The sequence below is a fragment of the Podospora bellae-mahoneyi genome, chromosome 6 (genome assembly GCF_035222275.1).
Source record: "Podospora bellae-mahoneyi strain CBS 112042 chromosome 6, whole genome shotgun sequence".
In the NCBI taxonomy this organism is placed as follows: Eukaryota; Fungi; Ascomycota; class Sordariomycetes; order Sordariales; family Podosporaceae; genus Podospora; species Podospora bellae-mahoneyi.
Window position 1 is genome coordinate 1,646,592 of NC_085885.1, and position 19,490 is coordinate 1,666,081.

General features: G+C 49.1%; 4 protein-coding genes across 4 annotated transcripts; 1 reads left to right on the plus strand and 3 right to left on the minus strand.

The window, feature by feature from the left end:
- Positions 1 to 3,056: 3,056 nt before the first annotated feature.
- Positions 3,057 to 5,916, minus strand: QC761_602740 (uncharacterized protein). Its single transcript, XM_062880722.1, has 3 exons — positions 4,335 to 5,916; positions 3,341 to 4,264; positions 3,057 to 3,285 (listed from the first exon to the last, which is right to left on the minus strand). Exons 1-2 carry the CDS (start codon positions 4,505 to 4,507, stop codon positions 4,180 to 4,182), a joined length of 258 nt encoding a protein of 85 aa, XP_062729429.1. The 5' UTR covers positions 4,508 to 5,916; the 3' UTR covers positions 3,057 to 3,285; positions 3,341 to 4,179.
- A 405-nt stretch (positions 5,917 to 6,321) lies between these two features.
- Positions 6,322 to 15,395, plus strand: SEC5 (Exocyst complex component S5). Its single transcript, XM_062880720.1, has 5 exons — positions 6,322 to 6,525; positions 6,621 to 7,484; positions 7,923 to 12,089; positions 12,151 to 14,222; positions 14,273 to 15,395. Exons 3-5 carry the CDS (start codon positions 11,750 to 11,752, stop codon positions 14,984 to 14,986), a joined length of 3,126 nt encoding a protein of 1,041 aa, XP_062729430.1. The 5' UTR covers positions 6,322 to 6,525; positions 6,621 to 7,484; positions 7,923 to 11,749; the 3' UTR covers positions 14,987 to 15,395.
- Positions 9,466 to 11,414, minus strand: IDH2 (NAD-dependent isocitrate dehydrogenase). The gene is made up of 5 exons (XM_062880721.1): positions 10,925 to 11,414; positions 10,795 to 10,851; positions 10,582 to 10,668; positions 10,387 to 10,509; positions 9,466 to 10,328 (listed from the first exon to the last, which is right to left on the minus strand). Exons 1-5 carry the CDS (start codon positions 11,009 to 11,011, stop codon positions 9,537 to 9,539), a joined length of 1,146 nt encoding a protein of 381 aa, XP_062729431.1. The 5' UTR covers positions 11,012 to 11,414; the 3' UTR covers positions 9,466 to 9,536.
- A 376-nt stretch (positions 15,396 to 15,771) lies between the features above and the next one.
- On the minus strand, positions 15,772 to 19,047 carry QC761_602710 (uncharacterized protein). The gene is made up of 4 exons (XM_062880719.1): positions 18,807 to 19,047; positions 18,273 to 18,694; positions 16,551 to 18,218; positions 15,772 to 16,487 (listed from the first exon to the last, which is right to left on the minus strand). Exons 1-4 carry the CDS (start codon positions 18,899 to 18,901, stop codon positions 16,378 to 16,380), a joined length of 2,295 nt encoding a protein of 764 aa, XP_062729432.1. The 5' UTR covers positions 18,902 to 19,047; the 3' UTR covers positions 15,772 to 16,377.
- Positions 19,048 to 19,490: the final 443 nt, after the last annotated feature.

Here is a 19,490-nt window from a genome sequence, read left to right on the forward strand (position 1 = left end):
AATTAAAAACCTTTTAAGCTTTACCTTTCCTCCTCTATAGCGTCCCGGTACCGGGAACTTAAATATTACCTTTAATATAGTCGATATCATAATAATTTACTTCCGGGTTTATTAATTTTTATCTTTAAATTCCTTAAAACGCTATATAACCTACTCTATAGTAAATCGAATATTAATAATAGAAGGTTCCTCGTTACTCGGGCTGAGCGGGACGCCTCCTATTTAAACGTTTTTAGGTCCGGCTATAATAATAAAAAAACGTTTTTAATTTATTTATAATAAAGTTAAAATAAATATATAATATACAGCGAACCCTTATCTAGAACCTCTAAAAAGGATACTAATTAAAGGCTACTTTTAAATAGTTTTAGTTCGGTATAGCTAAATAATATATAATAATAGCTTATCTCGATTATAATAATCTAAATATTAATAATTATAATTTATAATTATATATTATAGAACTATCTATCTATACTAGCTAGTTCCTCTATATATATAGACTTTATATTAAGCCTGGCGTTATCTTGGATCGATAGACTCGACCCTCGATCCTATTAATACTATCCCCTCTAGGGTTAACTCCTTTAGATCGATCCTCGATCCTAATGATTCTATTCTGGTTAGTCCTTAGTCCTATGCTAATAATTGGTCCGTGGTACGCCTGCGCCCCACTAGGTGTCAAGCCGTGACATAAAGTTATTCAGCCGAACTAAATTAACTTTACCGTTAAATATATAATTAATTAAGATATAATCTATAATTATAAGTTTTTTATATATTTTCTTTGTATTAAAAAATAATTAATATTAAAAGGTTAAAGGACGTAAAAGTAGTAAAGAAGTTAAAAAAAAAGTAAATATTACTTTTATAGTATTAAATTATGAAGCTATTAATAATATATAAATCATTATTATTATATATAAAAACATGGGGTTCTAATGCATCTCTAAATTTAATCTTTGATATAAAAACCTTTCTAAATTAATTAATAGTAAAGTCATTATAAATCTAGTTATTCTTTAATAAAATTATATATTAATTTTTATTTAATTAGTTTTTAACCTATTACCTTTAAAGGTCTTTACTTTTAAAAATAACTCCGGAAGGAAAGTCTTCTTTATTTTATAAAACACACTTGAATATAATAATTTCAATCCTTTTCCCGTTTTATTTAACTGTCACAGTTAAGCCAACAGGCAGGACGGACCATGTGCGGGGCACAAGACGCACAGCCAATCGCTAGTAGAGCCAATTATACGACAGGAGGATGGACCAATAAAAGGTGGATCATCCAGGGCTTAAGGAATCATAAATGATTCCTGGGAATCATTATGATTCTCGAGAGTCAGCCATGATCCTCAAAGAATGGAATGATCCAGGGTTTGGCATTAGGTCTATATATACGGAGGAACTGGATGGTGTAGATAGACAGTTCCGTAGTATGCAATTTAAGCTTATATTCACGGTATTTTGTGCTTACATCGAGACATCTTGTTGTGCACTCTTTAGCTGCACCGAACCAATTGTCAGAAGCAGCCTTTAACCAATATCCCTTTCAGAGGTTCTGTACAGGGGTTCGTCATATTAACATATATGAATTTCTTGTTTCGTTTCGAAAATTTAATAATTAAACTATTTTTTCTTTAGTTTTTTATTATATTTACTTTATCGTAATTATGTTGATACCTAAATTTAATTTAGTTAACGGTGAAATATAAATTAAAAAATTCATTAATATTTTCCGGTATAATTTCGTTAACTCTAACGTAATTAATTTTCTTTCTAACCTTTATTTTGATATTAAAATAACGGCTAATAAAGTAAGATATTTAATACTCCTAAAGGGGTTAGGATCGCCTTACTTAACTAGTAAATTAATTATCAAAGCTTTTATATTAATATAAGTAGGAGCGTAACTAAAGCTTTCCTAACCAAAGATCTATTAAATAATAAGATTTCTTTAACCGTAAAAAAGTCGCTATTAATTTTTATAGGCAAGGTTTTTTTTAGTAGGGTACTATTAATATAGTACTTTAGGGTAGAACGTAGAATCTCGTACTTATTGGACGCTTTTCGCTAGCTTATACCAGCGGCAATATCTCTCTAGGCATTTTTAATATCCTCCTTGGTATATTTGGCCATTGATGGGTATCTGGAGCAAAAAGAATAAAAGAAAAGCTTTATTTCTGGTCTCTGTGGGTGGAATATAAAGTGTGCGTTGATATCGAGGGGCTTTCGGAGGTCCAGGGTTATGGAGGTTTTAATGTGGGTAGATGGCTTGGGTAGTTCAAATCTACCTGGGCCACATCCATATGTGGTCCACTTCCTTTTCATCCAACCTAATGTATACACTTAGCGGGTACAATACACATACCCAACAGGCAAGGCGATGCCTCCTCTCCCCTATTTGTTCTGACAATAATTGGGGCGAAACTCCAGAAAGTTACGGTGCATGAAATAGCTATGGCTGGAGCTTTGCTTTACTTACCATAACTGAAAGCTGGTAAATGTGGGAGTTTTGGCGACCAAGAATTATCTGGATGCTTATTGGCCTACTCCTATGTTTGGAATATTCCCTCCTTTTTGGGAGATACAGGTGAAAGACTACGAGGACGACTTCGCTCCTGCTTTTTGTGGCAATGGCAACCACAGTCAAAGGTATCTTGTGCCATTGATCTTTTAAAACATAACTCTTATTAGTAAGTCTTTGTGATAAGAAAAGAGAGCGTTCGACACCTCGTACTACAAGGTGGAAAGTATGGAGAAAATCTGTTAGGATACGGGCCTTCAAGGATAATCGATATGTCTTGGAGATGGTTAGCTAATAAAGGTAGGTAGGGTGCCTCCGAAGTTTTTCTTGCTTCCCCAAATACAACTCAATAATATAATGTAAGGTACGGCAGGTACTTTGGGGCGCTCATGAATGTTCAGAAAAAACGACGAGTTAAGTTGTGAATATAGTAGAGAATGCTCCCCTGTAATACCTACGTAGGGCTATAAAGCTACCACTGTACTGATGAACAGATTAAACATCTTTTCACAATTCTTCTAACTATATCTCGTGTGTCTTTCCACTTTCTTGAACAAGATAGGTAATGGGCAAGCAATAAAAGTATACCCCCTTGAAATCCCACACTCGGATCGCCAAGGCGAAACCACCAAAACAAGCTTTCAAGCCAAGATCAAGCCCGGCTTGGCCATCTTTCGTTTCCTCACCCCTTGTACCGATCTTCGACGACATCGCATTCTAAAACTTGATATTGCTGGTGTCATTGTCAATTCCTATAAAACGGTCTTTAGCTTCCTCAGCGAGGCTCGGGACAGGCAAGGGTCTCACCGTTAATCAAGCGTTCGCTTTGAGGCTTATAAACCAGCAAATTCCCGTTGGGCACTTGGGCAAATGTGTCGCTCAACAGTCTCCTGACCCCTCCTTAGTGTGAGCATGTTTTCAGTGGTACATACCTCCACTCCCGAGTATAGTGGCATAAGGAAGATGTCGGAATTTGAGTTTAAGGGTTTCCACTCCACTCGATCTAAACGCTCTAGCCCGCGCATAACGCTCCATGGGGATCCAACCTCTGTTAGACATCACGGCAAAGGCGGCATAATTCCCAAGTGTTCATGCGCCAAAGCAGCAAGGCAGGCATGTTGTAACTTTGATAATTTTTATTTTGTGTACATCCCTAGCCAAACTCGGGTATTGTTCCTTCAAACTTAGCCAACTAATCAAATGATATTATTTAACGCCTTAAACACCTTTCCCAATCCCGCTTATGACAAACCAAACCAATGCCCCTTCTCCCCCCCCAAAAAAAACCGCGATCTCTCGGAATCCCGAAAGTGGTGAAGACGGTGACGTCCCGAGCCAGTCGCTCGCGAAAAAGACAAGCTGAAAGAGCTCCACAATTGCGCGCGTTTCCAGCTTGTGCCGATGGGATCCACACCACAGCTCCACCCCCGATATATCCGTTCAATGGTAGAATTATCCCCGGATCCCGATTCCCGGGATCGTGGAGAAACATCATGGGGGAAAGCCAGGAGGCGGGATTTTTGGACCCCCCAAAGCCCTGAACCCTATTCAGCTCATCCCGGGACTTTCAGCTGAGCGATATCGGCACCACCACCAACCACCATCAGCAAGTCAGAGAGAACATCGTGAGTGTGTGAGGTAGGTAATCAGTGAGCAGAAGGGCTCGCTTGGTGGGAGTCAAGCGTTGTGATGGAGGAGGAGGAGTCTCCGCGGAGGGTCTTTCTTCTTTCGCTGCAAAGGAGAAATAACGGGTTAGTTGAGCGGTTTTGAGAGATGCGATGGATGAGAACAACAAACATACTGCGTATTCCGGTCGACAATGGTGCACTCCCACTTGGCACCAGCGGTGCGAATGTGGAACTTGACGCTACCGGTCTCGAGCAGGTTGCGGACCTTGGGGTCGTAGTGGGAGAGGTCAACCGTGCTGGAGGAAGCAGAGAGATTGGGGGTGCTGGTGGTGGGTGAGGAAGACATCTTGATAGTGAGGAGATGTGTGTGTGTAAGTGTGTGTAGAGCTGGCGCTTATATGGTAGTGGCTGAGAGTGAAGAAAGGTAGACGAAGGTCAGAGAAGTGAGGAGGCAGTCGAGATGATTTTGGGAAGCTAGAGAAAAGGAAACGGGACACGGGGCAGAGCGTAAATTATATAGACCAGGCACGAGGCACGAGTGGGAAGCCTCCAGAGCGCTGGACAAGGGGGTGGGCTGTCTGGCCCCTTCTCCTATCGGGTGTCACTAGCACGGGCATCCATGGAAAGATACACACGGACTCGGGGACTCGGGTCTTCCAGTTCCTGGGGTCTCTCTGTATGTGTATCGGAAAGTGGGTGTGGACTTGGTGGGTCAATAGGGGGAGCGCATACAGCCGAAGCCAAATCGCAGGAAGAGTTGCCCTAAGCATGAGCCATTTTGTTTAGCTTCAGGCACGTACCTATGTACCTTGATAGCGATCCGACACATCAAGCACGCTTGCATGCCTGGGTCTTCAGCCGGTTGAGTCCATGTTTTCTCTCGGTTGCAGCGAGAAGGTTGCAGAGATATCTGTACTACTCAACCCTTCTTGCATTTTGTATTTCACAGATGGAGAATGGGGTTTGGTGCGGTGGCATCCCAATCTCGGCGCTTTTTCGAACCTGTAACTAACTTGGGGTGGGATGCGAGGATGGAGAAGCGAACCACTGGGCCCGCAGCTTAGGAACCCGGGCTCTCATGCAAGCACTTTGTTGCCGTGAAGCCGGGAATCAGACATCATTATCCCAAGTTATGACATTGAGAATGGACACTAGCCAGTCGCGGTCAAGATTGACATGGTGCAACTGGGTTCCCCAGCCCACACACCACACTTGACTCAAAACCGGAAACCAGCCAGCCGTTTGCTGACCAGGCTGGGGTCAACGTGTGCGGGGGAGGAGAAATGGAGGTGTCATGTAGGGGGTAAATGCCTAACACCTGTGTTGGTGTGTTGTGGTCGTAGGTGGTATCAACGGTAGGGTTACCGGCTTGGTATTGTAAGCCACGCCGCCATGATCTCCGTTCCCGTCTTGGCTGTAGAGCTTGAGTTCCAAAGTTCTCCAGCCAGCACGCAGGGCTCCAGAGTACGAACGGAAGCGCCAAGGTTCCTGTCTCGGACGATCACATCGTTCTGGAAAGCTGAGAGCTGATGAGCCGACCCCGCAACTGAAGAACACCACACCGTGTTTGTGGCAGCAGGTTACGTGCGTGTAGTCATCTCATTTGTCCAGGCCTTGGCATGTGTCGAAGGGACATCGGGATATCATGCCCGAAAATGACAGAAAGAGAACTCTGAAGGCGACCTCGAAGCGGCTCTTGCAGAAGTGGCACTGGAAGGACGAGAGTGTGGCAGCAAGCTTTTGCGGCCGATAAACCAGTTGGAAGGAGATGTGGAGGCGTTTACATCAAGATGAGGGATTGAGGATGTCCGGCCGCAACGCGGTGACATGTCGAAACACAGAACAGGCGTCATTCCATGTGAAAAAGAATGAGAAGAGTTCTTGGAGTGAGTCTCCGATCACAGATTGTGGGACGAATGCTGAACTGGATGTCGTGCAGGCCAGTGTCGTGATAACGACATTCTCACGGTGATTGAGGGTGTGTGGCCCTAGCTTGTCTTTCCCGGCGTCTTGGCTCGGCCGCTAGCCAATCACAAGCTGGGGCATTTCTCGGATTGGTAAGTGGCGGTGAAGTGGGGTATTTTACCACATCTGCCAAGCGAGCCAAGCCGGCTGCCAAGTCTCAAAGTATGGCACCTGGACGACACCTCATTCCAGCGTCCTGATCGATAGATCTCAGCATCAGGACAATCGAGCATCACAAATACCGTCTCAATTCCAGACTCGGGAATAATGACGGATAATGTCACTCGCCTACCCTCCTCTTTGTGGCGCGGGACTTCGACAGCCGGACTGGATTTTCTCGCCGTAGAAGCACAGTAACTGCAGCTCCATTCGACTGCTCATTGGTTGTGTAAATGTTCCGTAAGCGCTCCCCTACCGAGTCATGAGGGAATTCCCAACCGTTTCCATGCTTTTTCTAGCCAATGCTTGGCTCGTCCTAATCTTGGGAGCCTCACGCCTCCTGATTCACGGCATCACCCAGTACCTCCTATCATGCTCTCAAGTAATAAAGCCGAACACGCGAAGAGCACGGGCTCCCGAGGTCCGTTACCCACTATGGAATCCTGGCCTTCTTCTAGACGATTGATGAGGGAAAAAGTCTCGGGTGCCTGCTTCTGGCTATAGCTACGACCGAGACCATGGCAAGACAACCAACTAGGCTCGTGTCTTACGAGACCGCCTAGAGTTGGGCTCTCATGATTCGAGGCAGTAGTTCTCTAGTTCTTGGGTTAAATGGTGTTCAGGGTGCAGCAGCAACTACCACCAGGGATCCCTCGCCAACAACGGCCTGCCCTGGTCTCCACCATTGCGTACCGTTCCGTAATGGAGCGAGCTAAAGTAGCGAGCCGACAAATGGAGATATCCTCGTCCTTGAACCCCTAGGAGCAGAGACCGCAGTGACGGAATCACTGGCTCAGGAGAACTGGTTGGGCTGCGCTGGCGCCTTGTTCACCTGTTCGTGGTCGCCTTGAGCTTGGGGCGCTTATCCGGTGCGCCGGAAACACTGGAGACATTCCAAGATGTTTGTCGGTATATGACTGACCACTTTGTTGCCACGAAACTTGCTCGCGAATTGCTCACCCACCCCGACGAGCGGGTGTTTACCTTTCCGACATGCAGACTGTTTCGGTTCCTTTCCACGTTTACTTTGCGAGCATTGGATTACATTTCAACTACGGCAGTCAAACCATATCAGCGATGCTGCTAGTATCCGAGCATGCACTTCAACGGCTCGCCGCTCCAAATTCCTTCAAAAATTCGAAACGATCTTGATTCAAAGCACCATGGAATGGACCCCTTCCTGATTAGGGGACCTACAGGTATCATGCGTTGGCAACCGACACGAGCTTCCCATGAGACATACTGGAGATGCTGCTTAAGAGCCTCGTGCTCCTCACACCAAACAATGTCTAGACCATTCCGAGAGCCGCCAAGGCCTTGTTCAACATCAAAACGTTACTTGAGATTAGGTGATTTTCCTGCACGAGGTGGATCGTACAACGCTGGTCAAGCCGGTGGTTCCGTATTGGAGTTCTTCTGAACAGCCAGTGGTCAGCTGGCTTCCCATCACAACCGATGAATGTGTAGTCATCGCATTCGTACCTAGGTGGGCAGCATCTGGCACTTCGGTTCTGACAGCAAACGTGAACCACCAATCTGGTCTAGACCCTTGAAACAAGCAAGCTGTCAATGACGACGCCCGTGCCACCTCCCAAGACGGAGGAAACCTACAACATAGGCTGACGAAGGTTCCCTAGGGTCCCCTGCCCAGCCGGGTGCTACAGATGCGGTGCAACACGTTTGTCACATTATATGCTACCCTACTGCTTCCAGAGGAACGTCAGTTGATTGTTGGTCGGGGTGTGGTTGCTCAACATGTGCTAGCAGAGGTCCTTCTGTTATCGTGAGTTTTGGTTACGTGAGTGATTGGAAGTATCTGGGGAAACTTTGCACGGGCTTTGACCCAGAGTAAAGGAGAGAGGGGGGGTCGAAGCGCATATATGTCCAGCTTGGGAGACCTACATGCGTCCAAGCTTATGCATGGACCGGCTTGGGTCAGCCACGTTATGTGGTTCTTCCAACTTTGTATGGGATGCTGGACAGCTTTAGAGGGGAGAATTTCCGAATTGAGAATGACAAGCAGGAAGAACACCACCCCGGGAACAGGTCGGTAAAGACTTATACGGTTGGCTTTTGCCAAAACCCCACGTCTTGGCCCTACACAAGGTGATAGCTCGTGGGATATGGCTGTATGGAATAGGAAAAGATCAGCACACCTTCTTGTGGTTGATGGATTGACAGGTGGAGGTGAAGAACGCCAGACTCTATTAGGTACCTTATCCAAGATGGTGTAGAGAAAGTCAAACTCATCACATTAAAAGTTCCAGGCATAATAGCAATCGAAAGCAAAGGCAACGTTCTATCTGTATCTTGGTGTGCAAAATATAAGCAAACACTGATGGCAATGAATCCGCTTCATCCCAACGTACCACCGAAACTTGCAGCACTCAGATTTTCACCTAAGCTGACAACAGTTCTCGTTTCGACGTATCCCGAGACTTTTGACAACCCTACCCTCAGGTGGGTAGTCAGCTTCTGTTTCTCAACAAAGAAGTTCTTGCCCGTAATTGATTTTCTCATTTCCTTTCCAACCAGCTCAAATCAATTGTGACAAACGTCCATGTTTTTACACCTTTCATCTAGGAAAACCCAAACCTCAAAAGAACCACTACAAAGTGCCTTTTATACAACTCACTATTCTCACCCCCTTCTCCACATTCCATCCTCTTCAAATAAGAAAGTTTTACAACATTGGAGGGTATTCATTATACCTGCTCATGACACCACCTTACCTACCTGATGGACAATTCTCCATCGACACCCACCTCACTTCACTTCACCCATCTAAACAACAATCCCTCATTTATACAACCCGTTCCATCATGGCACATTAAAACCCACATTCCCTTCTACTCCATCAGTTGGTCCTGTTGCCACGCTGTAGTCTCGTTGATACGGCAAGAAGTTAAGGTGGCGTAAGGGGATATGATATAGCGTTGACGCTGCTCTCTCATCCATGTGGGCATCTCCCTCGGTAACCTTCAACCTAGTCAACCAACCAGAACTGACCTGATTTTCCCTCATAAGCCTATCTTATAGCAATTAGATTTGCTTACAGGCCCCGGTATTCACCACATACAACACCAAGAAATACCCATACAGCCTCACTTCAAAGGAAAACGCGCCGGAACCAAGAGTTGGGATCATTACAATCATCATCGTTATTTATCTCACAGCACCCCAAACAATTACTATCGAAAAGTCCGGTTACGCCGTACAAGTACAGTCTATAAACAGTTTTGGTATCTCTTTTAAAGCTTCTCGATAATCGCATCCGTGAACTGCTTGGTGGAAGCCTTGCCACCAAGATCACCAGTAAGAGCCTTGCCCTCGGCAAGGGTGGCGAAAGCCGCCTTCTCGATGCGGTCGGCGTACTCGTTCAGGCTCATGTGTCTCAACATCATCATGGAGCTGAGGAGGAGAGCGGTGGGGTTGGCAAGACCCTTGCCGGCAATATCAGGGGCGGAACCGTGGACAGCCTCGAAGATGGAGCACTCGTCGCCAATGTTGCCGGAGGGGGTCAACCCGAGACCGCCAATGAGACCGGCGCACATGTCGGAGAGAATGTCACCGTACAGGTTGGGCATGACGAGGACCTTGTCGTTGTAGGGGATGGGGTCGGTAGTCATCTTGAGGCAGGTGTTGTCGAGGAGCTCGGCGTCGAACTCGATATCGGGGAACTCCTTGGCGATGTTGTGGGCGCACTGGAGGAAAAGACCGTCGGACATCTTCATGATGGTGGCCTTGTGGACGACACGGACCTTCTTGCGGCCGATGGAGCGGGCATGCTGAAAGGCGAACCGGAGGACGCGCTCGCTGGCCTCGCGGGTGATGAGCTTAATGCTCTGGACGACACCATCCACCACAACGTGCTCAATGCCGGAGTACTCGCCCTCGGTGTTCTCGCGGATCAGGACGGTGTCGACGTTATCGTAGGGGGTCTTGTATCCAGCAACCGAGCGGCAGGGACGAAGGTTGGCGAAGAGGTTGAAAGTGCGACGAAGGGTCAAGTTGAGAGAGACGTGGCCCTTGCCGATGGGGGTCTGCAAGCCCACGTTAGAATGCGCCAACTTATACGATAGAAGTGGGGGCGGGGCATACAGCAAGAGGACCCTTGAGGGCAATCTTGTTTCTCTTGATGCTCTCGATGGCATCGTCGGGGATAGCAGTCTTGCCATCCTTGAGGATGGGGTCGACGTTGATGGGCTCCCAGGAAATTGGCGTCTGTTCTTTTGTTTAGTCTTTTGTGCTTTGTAGAGGTGGTATCGGATGAACGGAAGCTGTCGCGAAACGTACCTTGGCGGCGGCGAAGATGTCCTTGACGGCAACGGCAATCTCGGGGCCAATGCCATCACCTTCGATCAAACTGACTGTGTAGTTACCCTGGGATAGTCAGCCAGGCGTTTTGTTTTGTCGGCGAGGTGTCAAGGCTTGATTTTTGTTTGAGTGATTTTCAAGCCCCTCTTTGCGGCAAGCTGTCGCATGCGCCCCTTTGAGACCAACACATACCTTCGCATCCTTCTTTCCCTCGTACTTGGCGACCTTCTCGGAGTATAGTCTTTGGTTCTGTTTGAGGGACCGGTATTAGCTGTGTGATTGTGACAGTGAGCTGAGTACAAGTTGGGATTCTTTGTCGCACCTGCAGCGAAAGAGTGACGGCCGCGCGGGGAGCTGCGCGGAAGGCCTGGCGCTGCGCAGGAACAGCAATGGCACGGAGGGCGAACATGGTGACGGTCTGATATGGATTCGAGGTTGGGTAAATGCCCGTCTCAAACAAGCAACAGGGCAACAAATGGAAAGAAAGAGCGGCAGACCAAGAGGAAAATCGTCAAAGTTTAGGGAAGCAAGAATGGCAGAGAGTTTTAGGTGCCAGGTTCCTAGAAGAGCAGGAGGATAAAAACCGACCTCAATGCAACCAACTGAATCCACCAGCTGATGCAGGTTTTGGCAGCGACGCAACGGGCAGCGGCTGATGGCCTGTGCTTTGCAGGGACAGGGCCAGTGATAATGAGACCGAGCTGACGGAGCTTCGCTGCTGAATCTGTTCAATTACGTAGACGATAGCGATAATTACTCACTCACCGCCCGAGGTCGCCTTCCATATCTTCCATATGGCCGGCAGAATCGACGCTTTTCTTCGGCCCTACACAGGCGGTGAATACTTACTCTTCTTCACCCGATAACGCCGCCGGACCTTTTCGTTTCCGATGCTCGACCTCCACACGGCACGCGGGATGCCAAGCTCCAAGCTCCAATCCCTGCCACCCCGCCGAGACCCCTGTACGACGCCAACCGCACCGACTGCATTGACAGCCGCGGACGCATCACCAGAAACAGACGACATCAACACAATGGAGCACCCCCACGATGAATGACTGACGAATTACATGTCCCGTTTATCAACGAGAGATTCTAGTATAATCCCAGTCTCCGATAGAGCAGAAGTCATCGCGACATCGGCGCCATGGCTGACATCGAGCGAGAGCGGGCCGTTCTCGACTTCTACCAAATATCATCGCTGAAACCTGAAACGCTGGTCCAGTGGCCAACAGAGAAAGACCGCGACAGCGACGCCTCCGAAGATGAGAGTGTCAAGAAAAAGGCGAACAGGAGGAAGTCGAGATACCAGGCATTGGAGAGGGCTGTGAGCACCAGGAGTAGCTTCGTCCCTGGTTCTGAGACTTCAGGGAGTGGTGTTGCGAATTTGGTGCAGCGAGACGAACCAGACCCCCTAGGGTCAACCGACAGTGTTGTTCGGACATTGAAACAGCAGGGGGTTCCTCTTCAAGATGACTTGAAGCTTCGTAAGTTTGTAGGATATCGCGTTTTTGGTATACCAAGATACTTACTTGGACATGTTCTCAGGCAACCGATTCCTCCTCTCCTCGACGACCTTTTCCCCAGCGCTCTTCCTATCCCAAATGCACGCCACAGCCGATACCCAATCCCTCCTCAGCGGTCTAGACATACTGTCTCGATCGATCGACCAAAAATCCGCCTCCCTGAAAGTGCTCGTCGAATCCAACTTTGAGCGCTTCGTCCGCGCCAAAGCCACCATCGACAATGTCTACAAAGAAATGAAATACCGCGGGGTTGATCCCACGCCGCCTCGGGCCAGGGCGCACTCTCGACATGCCAGCAGGAATAGTTTTCGGAGTGGCAGCGGTGCGCCCATGACGAGCCCCCTGAACCCTGTGACGGACCCTAGAAAGAAGAACGCTTTGGCGAAAGAAAGCGAGTACGGTATTTTGGGTATCAAAGCGCCATTGCTTGATGTATCGGCCAAGGCAGAGGAGGTTTGGGGGCCAGCTCTCGGTGGCCGGGAGAAGGAAGAACATTTGAAAACTGTGGCCTCGTCGCTGGATAGCTACAAGGAGTATGTTGAGATCAGTGCAGCTATCGCTGACAGCATCAAGCGCAATGATCATGAATCATTGGTGGAGGAATACACAAAAGCGAGAAGATTTGCCGAACAAGCAAAGCAGCTCGCGCAGGAACTCGAGGGGTCGCAGCCAGATGAGGATCAGGTGTATCGTATCGTACTGGCAGCGCGCATGTGGCATGACGTGGAGGAACAAATCAGCAACCTCAAACGTGATATCTGGAGGAGCTTGGTATCTCCATACAACATGGCAAAGCCAGACTCTGGGAAGTCGGGTGACCAGCATATGGAACTGATCACCCTCCTCCTGGAGCTCGGTGTGGAAGACAATCCCATCTGGGTGTGGCTGCTCAGTCGTTACGACTACTTGAAGAGCAAGATTCAGTCGACGACGGAGCGGTCCAAGGTCGAGATTGAGATCCTGAGACGCCGTCTTGCCAATTCTGAGAAGCCGAGCCCTCAGACGATTGCTTCTCATATGCGAACTCTTGGACGTCAATCCCTCGAATCAAAGACTAAAACCTTTGACTCCCCTGACATTGCCGAGTTGTGGGAGCTCAACGTGGCTTATATGAGCAACTTGCTCTCCTCTCAAGGGATTTTGGGAGAGGTTCTCGAGTTTTGGCAGACGGTTCAGGGGTTTATTGAGGGGAAGACGCAGAGGAGCTTGCCGGTTGGGTATAGAGGCGAGTCGAAGGAGCATCATCGGTTGTCTCAACAGGGCACGGTTGATCTCCAGAAGGGCGCTGTGGAACTGGTCAGTTTGATTCGGGAGAGTGTGTTGATGTTTTTTGCTGGGCCTCCGCCAGAGGATATCTCGTTGCTGTTCTCGCCTATGCCGCAGACGCCGAGCACGCCGGGGTATGGTGGCAATTTGACACCGCGAGACCCGAGGTTCAATCTTGATCCGAATAATATCCCGCCACCGTCGCCGAGGAGAGGGGAGGCTTGGGAGAAGTTTGCGTTTTGGCCGCCATGGTCTAATTCGCTGAGTGGTGTTCACTACCTCGCTCGGATGTTGGTTCTTGTTGGTGCGGCGGCGTGCGATATGGCTTCTATTGAACCGGTCGGGCAGGGAGATGCAGCCGAAGTCGAGCGGGTTAAGACCCTGGTTGGCGTGGCAAGGGAACGATGCGTGACTGCGTTGTGCGCGGCGTGGAACAGGGACGCCGAAAACATCAAGTACGTGGAGGACTGGAACAGGTCCCCGGACAGAAAAGAGGTGACCAAGATGCCTGCCAGTTTCAAGGCGTTTGAGGGGGCGTTGTTGGCCGGTATGCAGAACATTCTCTACATCTCGGAAGCTATGGACAAACCGGGTGCTGGGGAGATTGTTCTGCCTCCGCCGCCGAAGCTGTTACAGATGGTTAGAAGCCAGTATGTGACGACGCTGTACAAGGCGCTGAGCGGGATGGTGGAGAATGCGGAAAGGCCGGTGAAGAAGGCGGATGATGAGTGGACGGTGGATGTGGATGGGTATGTTCTCGTTAGCAGTGCTGCTGCGCCTAGGGCATCGACGGCGGTGGGAGGGAGTACGATTGATGCTGGTGATCGGGTATGTTTATTTTTTCCCCTCTATATCCATGAAGTTACTGACCGCAGTAGAACGTCCGCATGCTATTAACCCTCTCCAACCTCTCGGCCCTCCGCACCGAAATCGTCCCCGACCTCAACACCCAGTTTGAAAACGCGTTTAGCGTCAAACTCACCGATGAGACAAAAACCATCCGTGACGTCCTCAGTCAAATCGATGCTCGGCTCTTCCAATCCTACACCCGCCCCGCCATTGAGACACTGAAACGCATTATCCGCGCCGGAGTGTCGGATCCAAACTGGGCGCCCTCCTCCCCGTCCCGGCCAAAAGAAGTCCGTCCTTATGTCTACGAGGCGCTCCTGTCTCTCGTCCTCGTCCACACTCAGGTATCGACCACAGCCGCGACATTGACCTCCCAGGTCCTGTCTTATCTGCTCGAACAAGTCTCGAAGGAACTGCTGGAAGCTTTCAAGTCGAGGCAGCGGTATAACCTTGAAGCACTGATGCAAGCAACATTGGATGTTGAGTTTGTGGCGCAGACCCTGAGCCATTACACTACTGACCGGGCAAGCGAGCTCCAGAGCCAGATTTATCAGGAGTTGGATGGGAGGACAGATAATGAGGCTAGAGCGAGGTTGCAGGGGGAGTTGCCGGAGATGAGGGCAGTTTTGAAGAGGTTGAGGGAGGCGAGTAAGAGCGAGTTTGCTTGTTTTAGGAAGCCTAAGAGGCCGGTAGGAAATGGGTTGGAGAGGAGGGAGACCGGGGGGAGTGTGGGGAGTTTGTGAGGAACGTTTTATGGATATTGAACTTTTAAGGATCATTTCAGCAGAGCAGGTTAGGCATGTTAGTGGGGATTTTCAGGGGGGGTTATGTTGGAAGAGAGAAGGAAAGTAGGCTATGGGAGTTAGTTTGGTGGTTAGATGTTTTGATAAGTCAGAGTGGTTTTGAAGAAGAATGTCTTCTGTGTGATCTTGGGCGTTGTTTGTAAGTTGGGATATTGGAACGAGAAGCTAGGAATGATACGCAAGAGAACCTGAGATAATAGACAAGCAAAGCCGGGACAAAGTTGGGATCGTATGCAGGAAAACCTCAGGTTATGCTTGGATAAATTTTCCATGTGTTTGGACTGTAAGGACAGACAGGCAAGTTCAGATGTATCAAGTAAGAGAGAGAGAAACCCTTTCGAAAACGCCCTATCTATCTTTCCAGCAACCCCCCACCCGGCAATGATTTGTAGATCATATGCTTTTACTTTTAAATATGCTGCTCCTTTCAATATTGGTGAGATTAGTGGCCATCTTTACTTGGTCAAAGACATGTGTTAAAAGAGACGGAATAGTGACAAACATCTCTGGGAACGCGATCGCCAGATGAGTAAATATATATAGTGCCGTCCGTTAAAGCGATCCGTGAAAAAAAAAACGAAGTAAAAAAACAGGAAAGCAGCAAAGAAAAGGGCCTGCAAGTAGGCCTAAGATTGCAAATCCAATATAAATAGCCAGGGCGTCCTGAAAGGTCATCTCGTCGGCAAATCTGGTTGCTTCTCCATTAATGTGAAGATAAGAGTGTTCATCAGTGCCTGCGTATCTCATACCTCATGCTTTAACACATTGTGTGCAAGAAAAAAAACAGACATCTTCATTTTTATACTTGGGTACTTTTTGGTCTATTGAACCATCCATATCAGCGCCGGAGAATATCACCTCCTACTCCTTCCCACTTCCCTACTGGATTTCGTAGACAACACCCCAAGTCATACAGTAACTCCATCATTATCTTTCATTTCCGCTTACTCCCTCCCAGCCTCCTGCAAAACACCCCATTCATTGTAGTCGTACAGTACGCTTGGTACATGTTGTGTGGTGAAATATATATGTCGTGTGCTTTTTTTAAGGTTTTGCGCTTTTGGTGTTATTGTGATTTGGTATCCGACAGCGTAAGAAATATAATGTCCAGTTTGTGTTGTTTGATTCGCCCCAACTGTCCAGGTGCAGGTATCCATTCGAGCTCATGTCAAAAAGCCCTCCCATCACTCCAACTCCCGCCTTTCGCTTCCAAGCAAGACAAAGCCAGATTAAATAGATCATCAACTGGGCAAACAAAAACAATGTTGGCCCGACATCTCTGAGAAATAAAAAAAAAGCCATGTTGATGTTTAGTGCCTCCATCCAGCCCTCTAGTCTGAGGATGGTGGCAAGAGAAGCGTGGAGCAAAAGAGAAGCTCAAATGATCGGGGGTCCGTCGGCGAGAAGTTCGGTTGGTCTTGTTTTGCTTTTACTGTAGCAACTGTACGTTATGACATGTTAGTTTCCCATCCATTGAACCAGAGAGAGCAAAAAAGGTGCTTACAGTCCAAGTCAATGGCCTCAAAATAGGCCTGGATCAACGGGTTAGCATCATCAGTCACCAACTTCCCATCAGACTCCCGACGTGATGTGCGTGGAAGCGCTTTACGAATCCCTAGCAACATGTGCAACAGCTCGGCGATGACGGAGCCCTGCTGGGCGAAGCTGCCTGGGTCCTTCTCGAGCGGCCACTGGCCCCTTAGGTTCGGCTGTTCCCAAGCCCGGAAAGCCCAGATGGACTTTTCCACACAATTGAGCAAGATCAAAACGGCAAAATACATGTTGTAGTCAATCTTGACTTTGCTGTCTTGCAGCACACGCTGCATGCCAGTCAACAGCGCTTTGCTAGTGGCCGCTGCTTTTCTCTCTGTGGCCGCGGCAAGCTGAAGACAGATTGTATGGAACAATTCGCCATCTGTCTCTTCCTTGATGATCCTGGGCTGAAGCTCGCTCTCCCCGCTCTTGACGGTGATGGTCCACTGTCGCTCGCGATCCAGTATTTCAACCAGACCCCACAACTCAAGGGACTTCTTGAGAAGCTCATCATTGGTTCTTGTCGCAACGTCGACGGCAGTCTGCAAAGTAATGCGCATAAACTGTGATGGCTCGCGCCGAATCATTTCTGGCAAGACCTCGCGCATGTACGTCTCCACTCGAGCAGGAACGTCTTGGTTGTCGTTGTCAAGCATGGCGATGTGGTAGCTGGAGGGATGGTCTTCTGCTATGCTTGCATCAAGCAGCTTCCCCTCCGCATCCCTCTCAGGCTCGCTCTGTAGAACGAGCAGCTGAAGTCGTGACTCGTAGTCAGGGAAATGACAAGCTTCAATGAAGATTCCATGGTGTTGAAGAGCCACAGTATGCTTGATCCCATTTACCCGGGCCTGGGCGAGGACTATTTGTACTCCGGCAGAGTACAGGTCCAACTGTTCTGAGAACTTGGTGCGCACGCACCCATTGCGCCACACGCGAGGTGATAGCACTTTGCGACAGGTATCACAGGGCGAACCCTGAGAACACGTCTTTCGCAGCACGCGGCAACGAATGCAGGCTCCAATCTTGCGGACTTCCTGGACCTCCTTTCTCCTGTCAGGGTTGAACCGAGCGCGAGAATGTCGCGACTTGGCACCATTGGCGGTGTCGAGGCGGAACCCTCCCTTCGCGTGGGGCGCAGGAGGTTGAGGCAACGGGCTGTTCAGAGGCATCTGAAAAGAAGCCGCCGCGTAGTTGCCATCTACCCAAGCCGGCCCATCGCTCGTTACCGGAATCATAGGAGCATTGGGCATGGTAGTAACCGGAATTCCAGAACTCTGGATCAGGGACTCGGGAAGCGCAGGCGCTGTGGGCGTCGGCGGTGGTTGGTCCTCCAGCCCAGACTGCTCAGGGGTCGAGATATTGCTGTTCTCGGCTACGGCAGCAGCTACGGCAGCAGCAGCAGTCGCGGCCACAGCGGCGGTATTCGCTTGATTTGCAGCCTCTGTCACGGCCGCAACAGTCGCCTCATCGGCTAGAAGCTCGGGATCCAGGAATGCTGGGTGCAGGCGAGCAGTCGCAGCAGCAGCCATTGAAATGTTGGCAGAATCGGTATTGGCTTCATTTTCTGCGCGTAGTATTTCTTGGAGTCGCTCGTCGGTAATGAGGCCTCTGTCGCCGGCGTTCGGCGACGGCGGCTCAACTGAGAATGGCGGTCAGCAAAGCATCTCCCCCAACATTTTGTTGCAAAACCCACCCTTTGAGTCTTTCTGCGCGCCAATGTCCTCATTCAACGGCGGATTGTCAAAATTGAATTGATCTTGCATATCAAAGCGTTCTCCAGGCTGTGCAGTCCCCAAATGGGTATTTGGGATTGCGCCCGTCATCTGGCCGCGATCGTCATTCTTCTCATTCAAGTCGATTTGTCTCGAGACCTCAGCCAGCACTCCAAGAGCAGTCCAGTCGCGCGACGTCATAGGAAGGTCGACCGAAGAGCCATCGGAGACCTGGGGGTGGGCATGAGCCTGCTGGCTCTGCTGGAATGTCTTGGATGCATGGCCCATCCCCGAGAGGGTGAGCAACGCGCTGACTCGATCGGCTTCGCTGATGGCAGGGCATTTCTTGGTGAGATGGCTCGTCAGGCTGTCGAGGCGACCGCGAGGGAAGTGTTCACCACATCTGCATTGATTCCACGAGAGACAGTTAGCAATTGACCATTGGACGGCGAGGTCAGTGTGTCGCAATATAAAGGCGGTCGGGTCTGGCGGTGGCTGGTAGGCGGTGGGCTTACGATTTGCAGGTATGAGGGTAGCGATTGCTCTGGTCCTGCAACTTGGGTCCTCTTTCGAAGTATTGCAGAATCAGGGCATTAGGCCGTCTGCCCATTGTTGCGATCAAACGGCTGGCCGGGCGGTCTGTGGGGCGAAAGCTATATACGTGCGGTGACGGTTTACAGCGAGAGTCGGAGAGGGGTCTTTTGGTGATGTGAAAATACTGCCGGTTTAAAAAAGTTGGCGGTCAGAAGGTTTGGTCGTCCAGTCCTTGCCGTGTTGGGATGGGTGCTCAGCCCAGCCAGCCCAGTGGGTCTAGTGGGTCACATGGCTGGCCCGACTGCCGGGTTCACCAGCCACACTCACTATAGTAATACAGCACGGATTGAAATGCTCCGGTAATACGAAGAAAAGTAGCACACCAAGACCAGATTATCCGTCTGGGACTTCTAGGAAGTATCAATTCCCAAGATGCAAAGTAAATATCCAAGAAAGTCTGTCATCACGAGCCTACCCCTCTAGGCATGAGGTCAACACACACCTGTTAATGAATTGCGGCATCCACACAGGTAAATATCGCTGTATGGTGTGTAACGAATTACCTGCATGCCGGTCAACAAAAGAGAATTCCCCTACCCCGGTTGGCATCCCGCCCGTCGGGTTCTTGGCAGGCGTCAGTTAACGATGACATGAAGCCTAGTTGC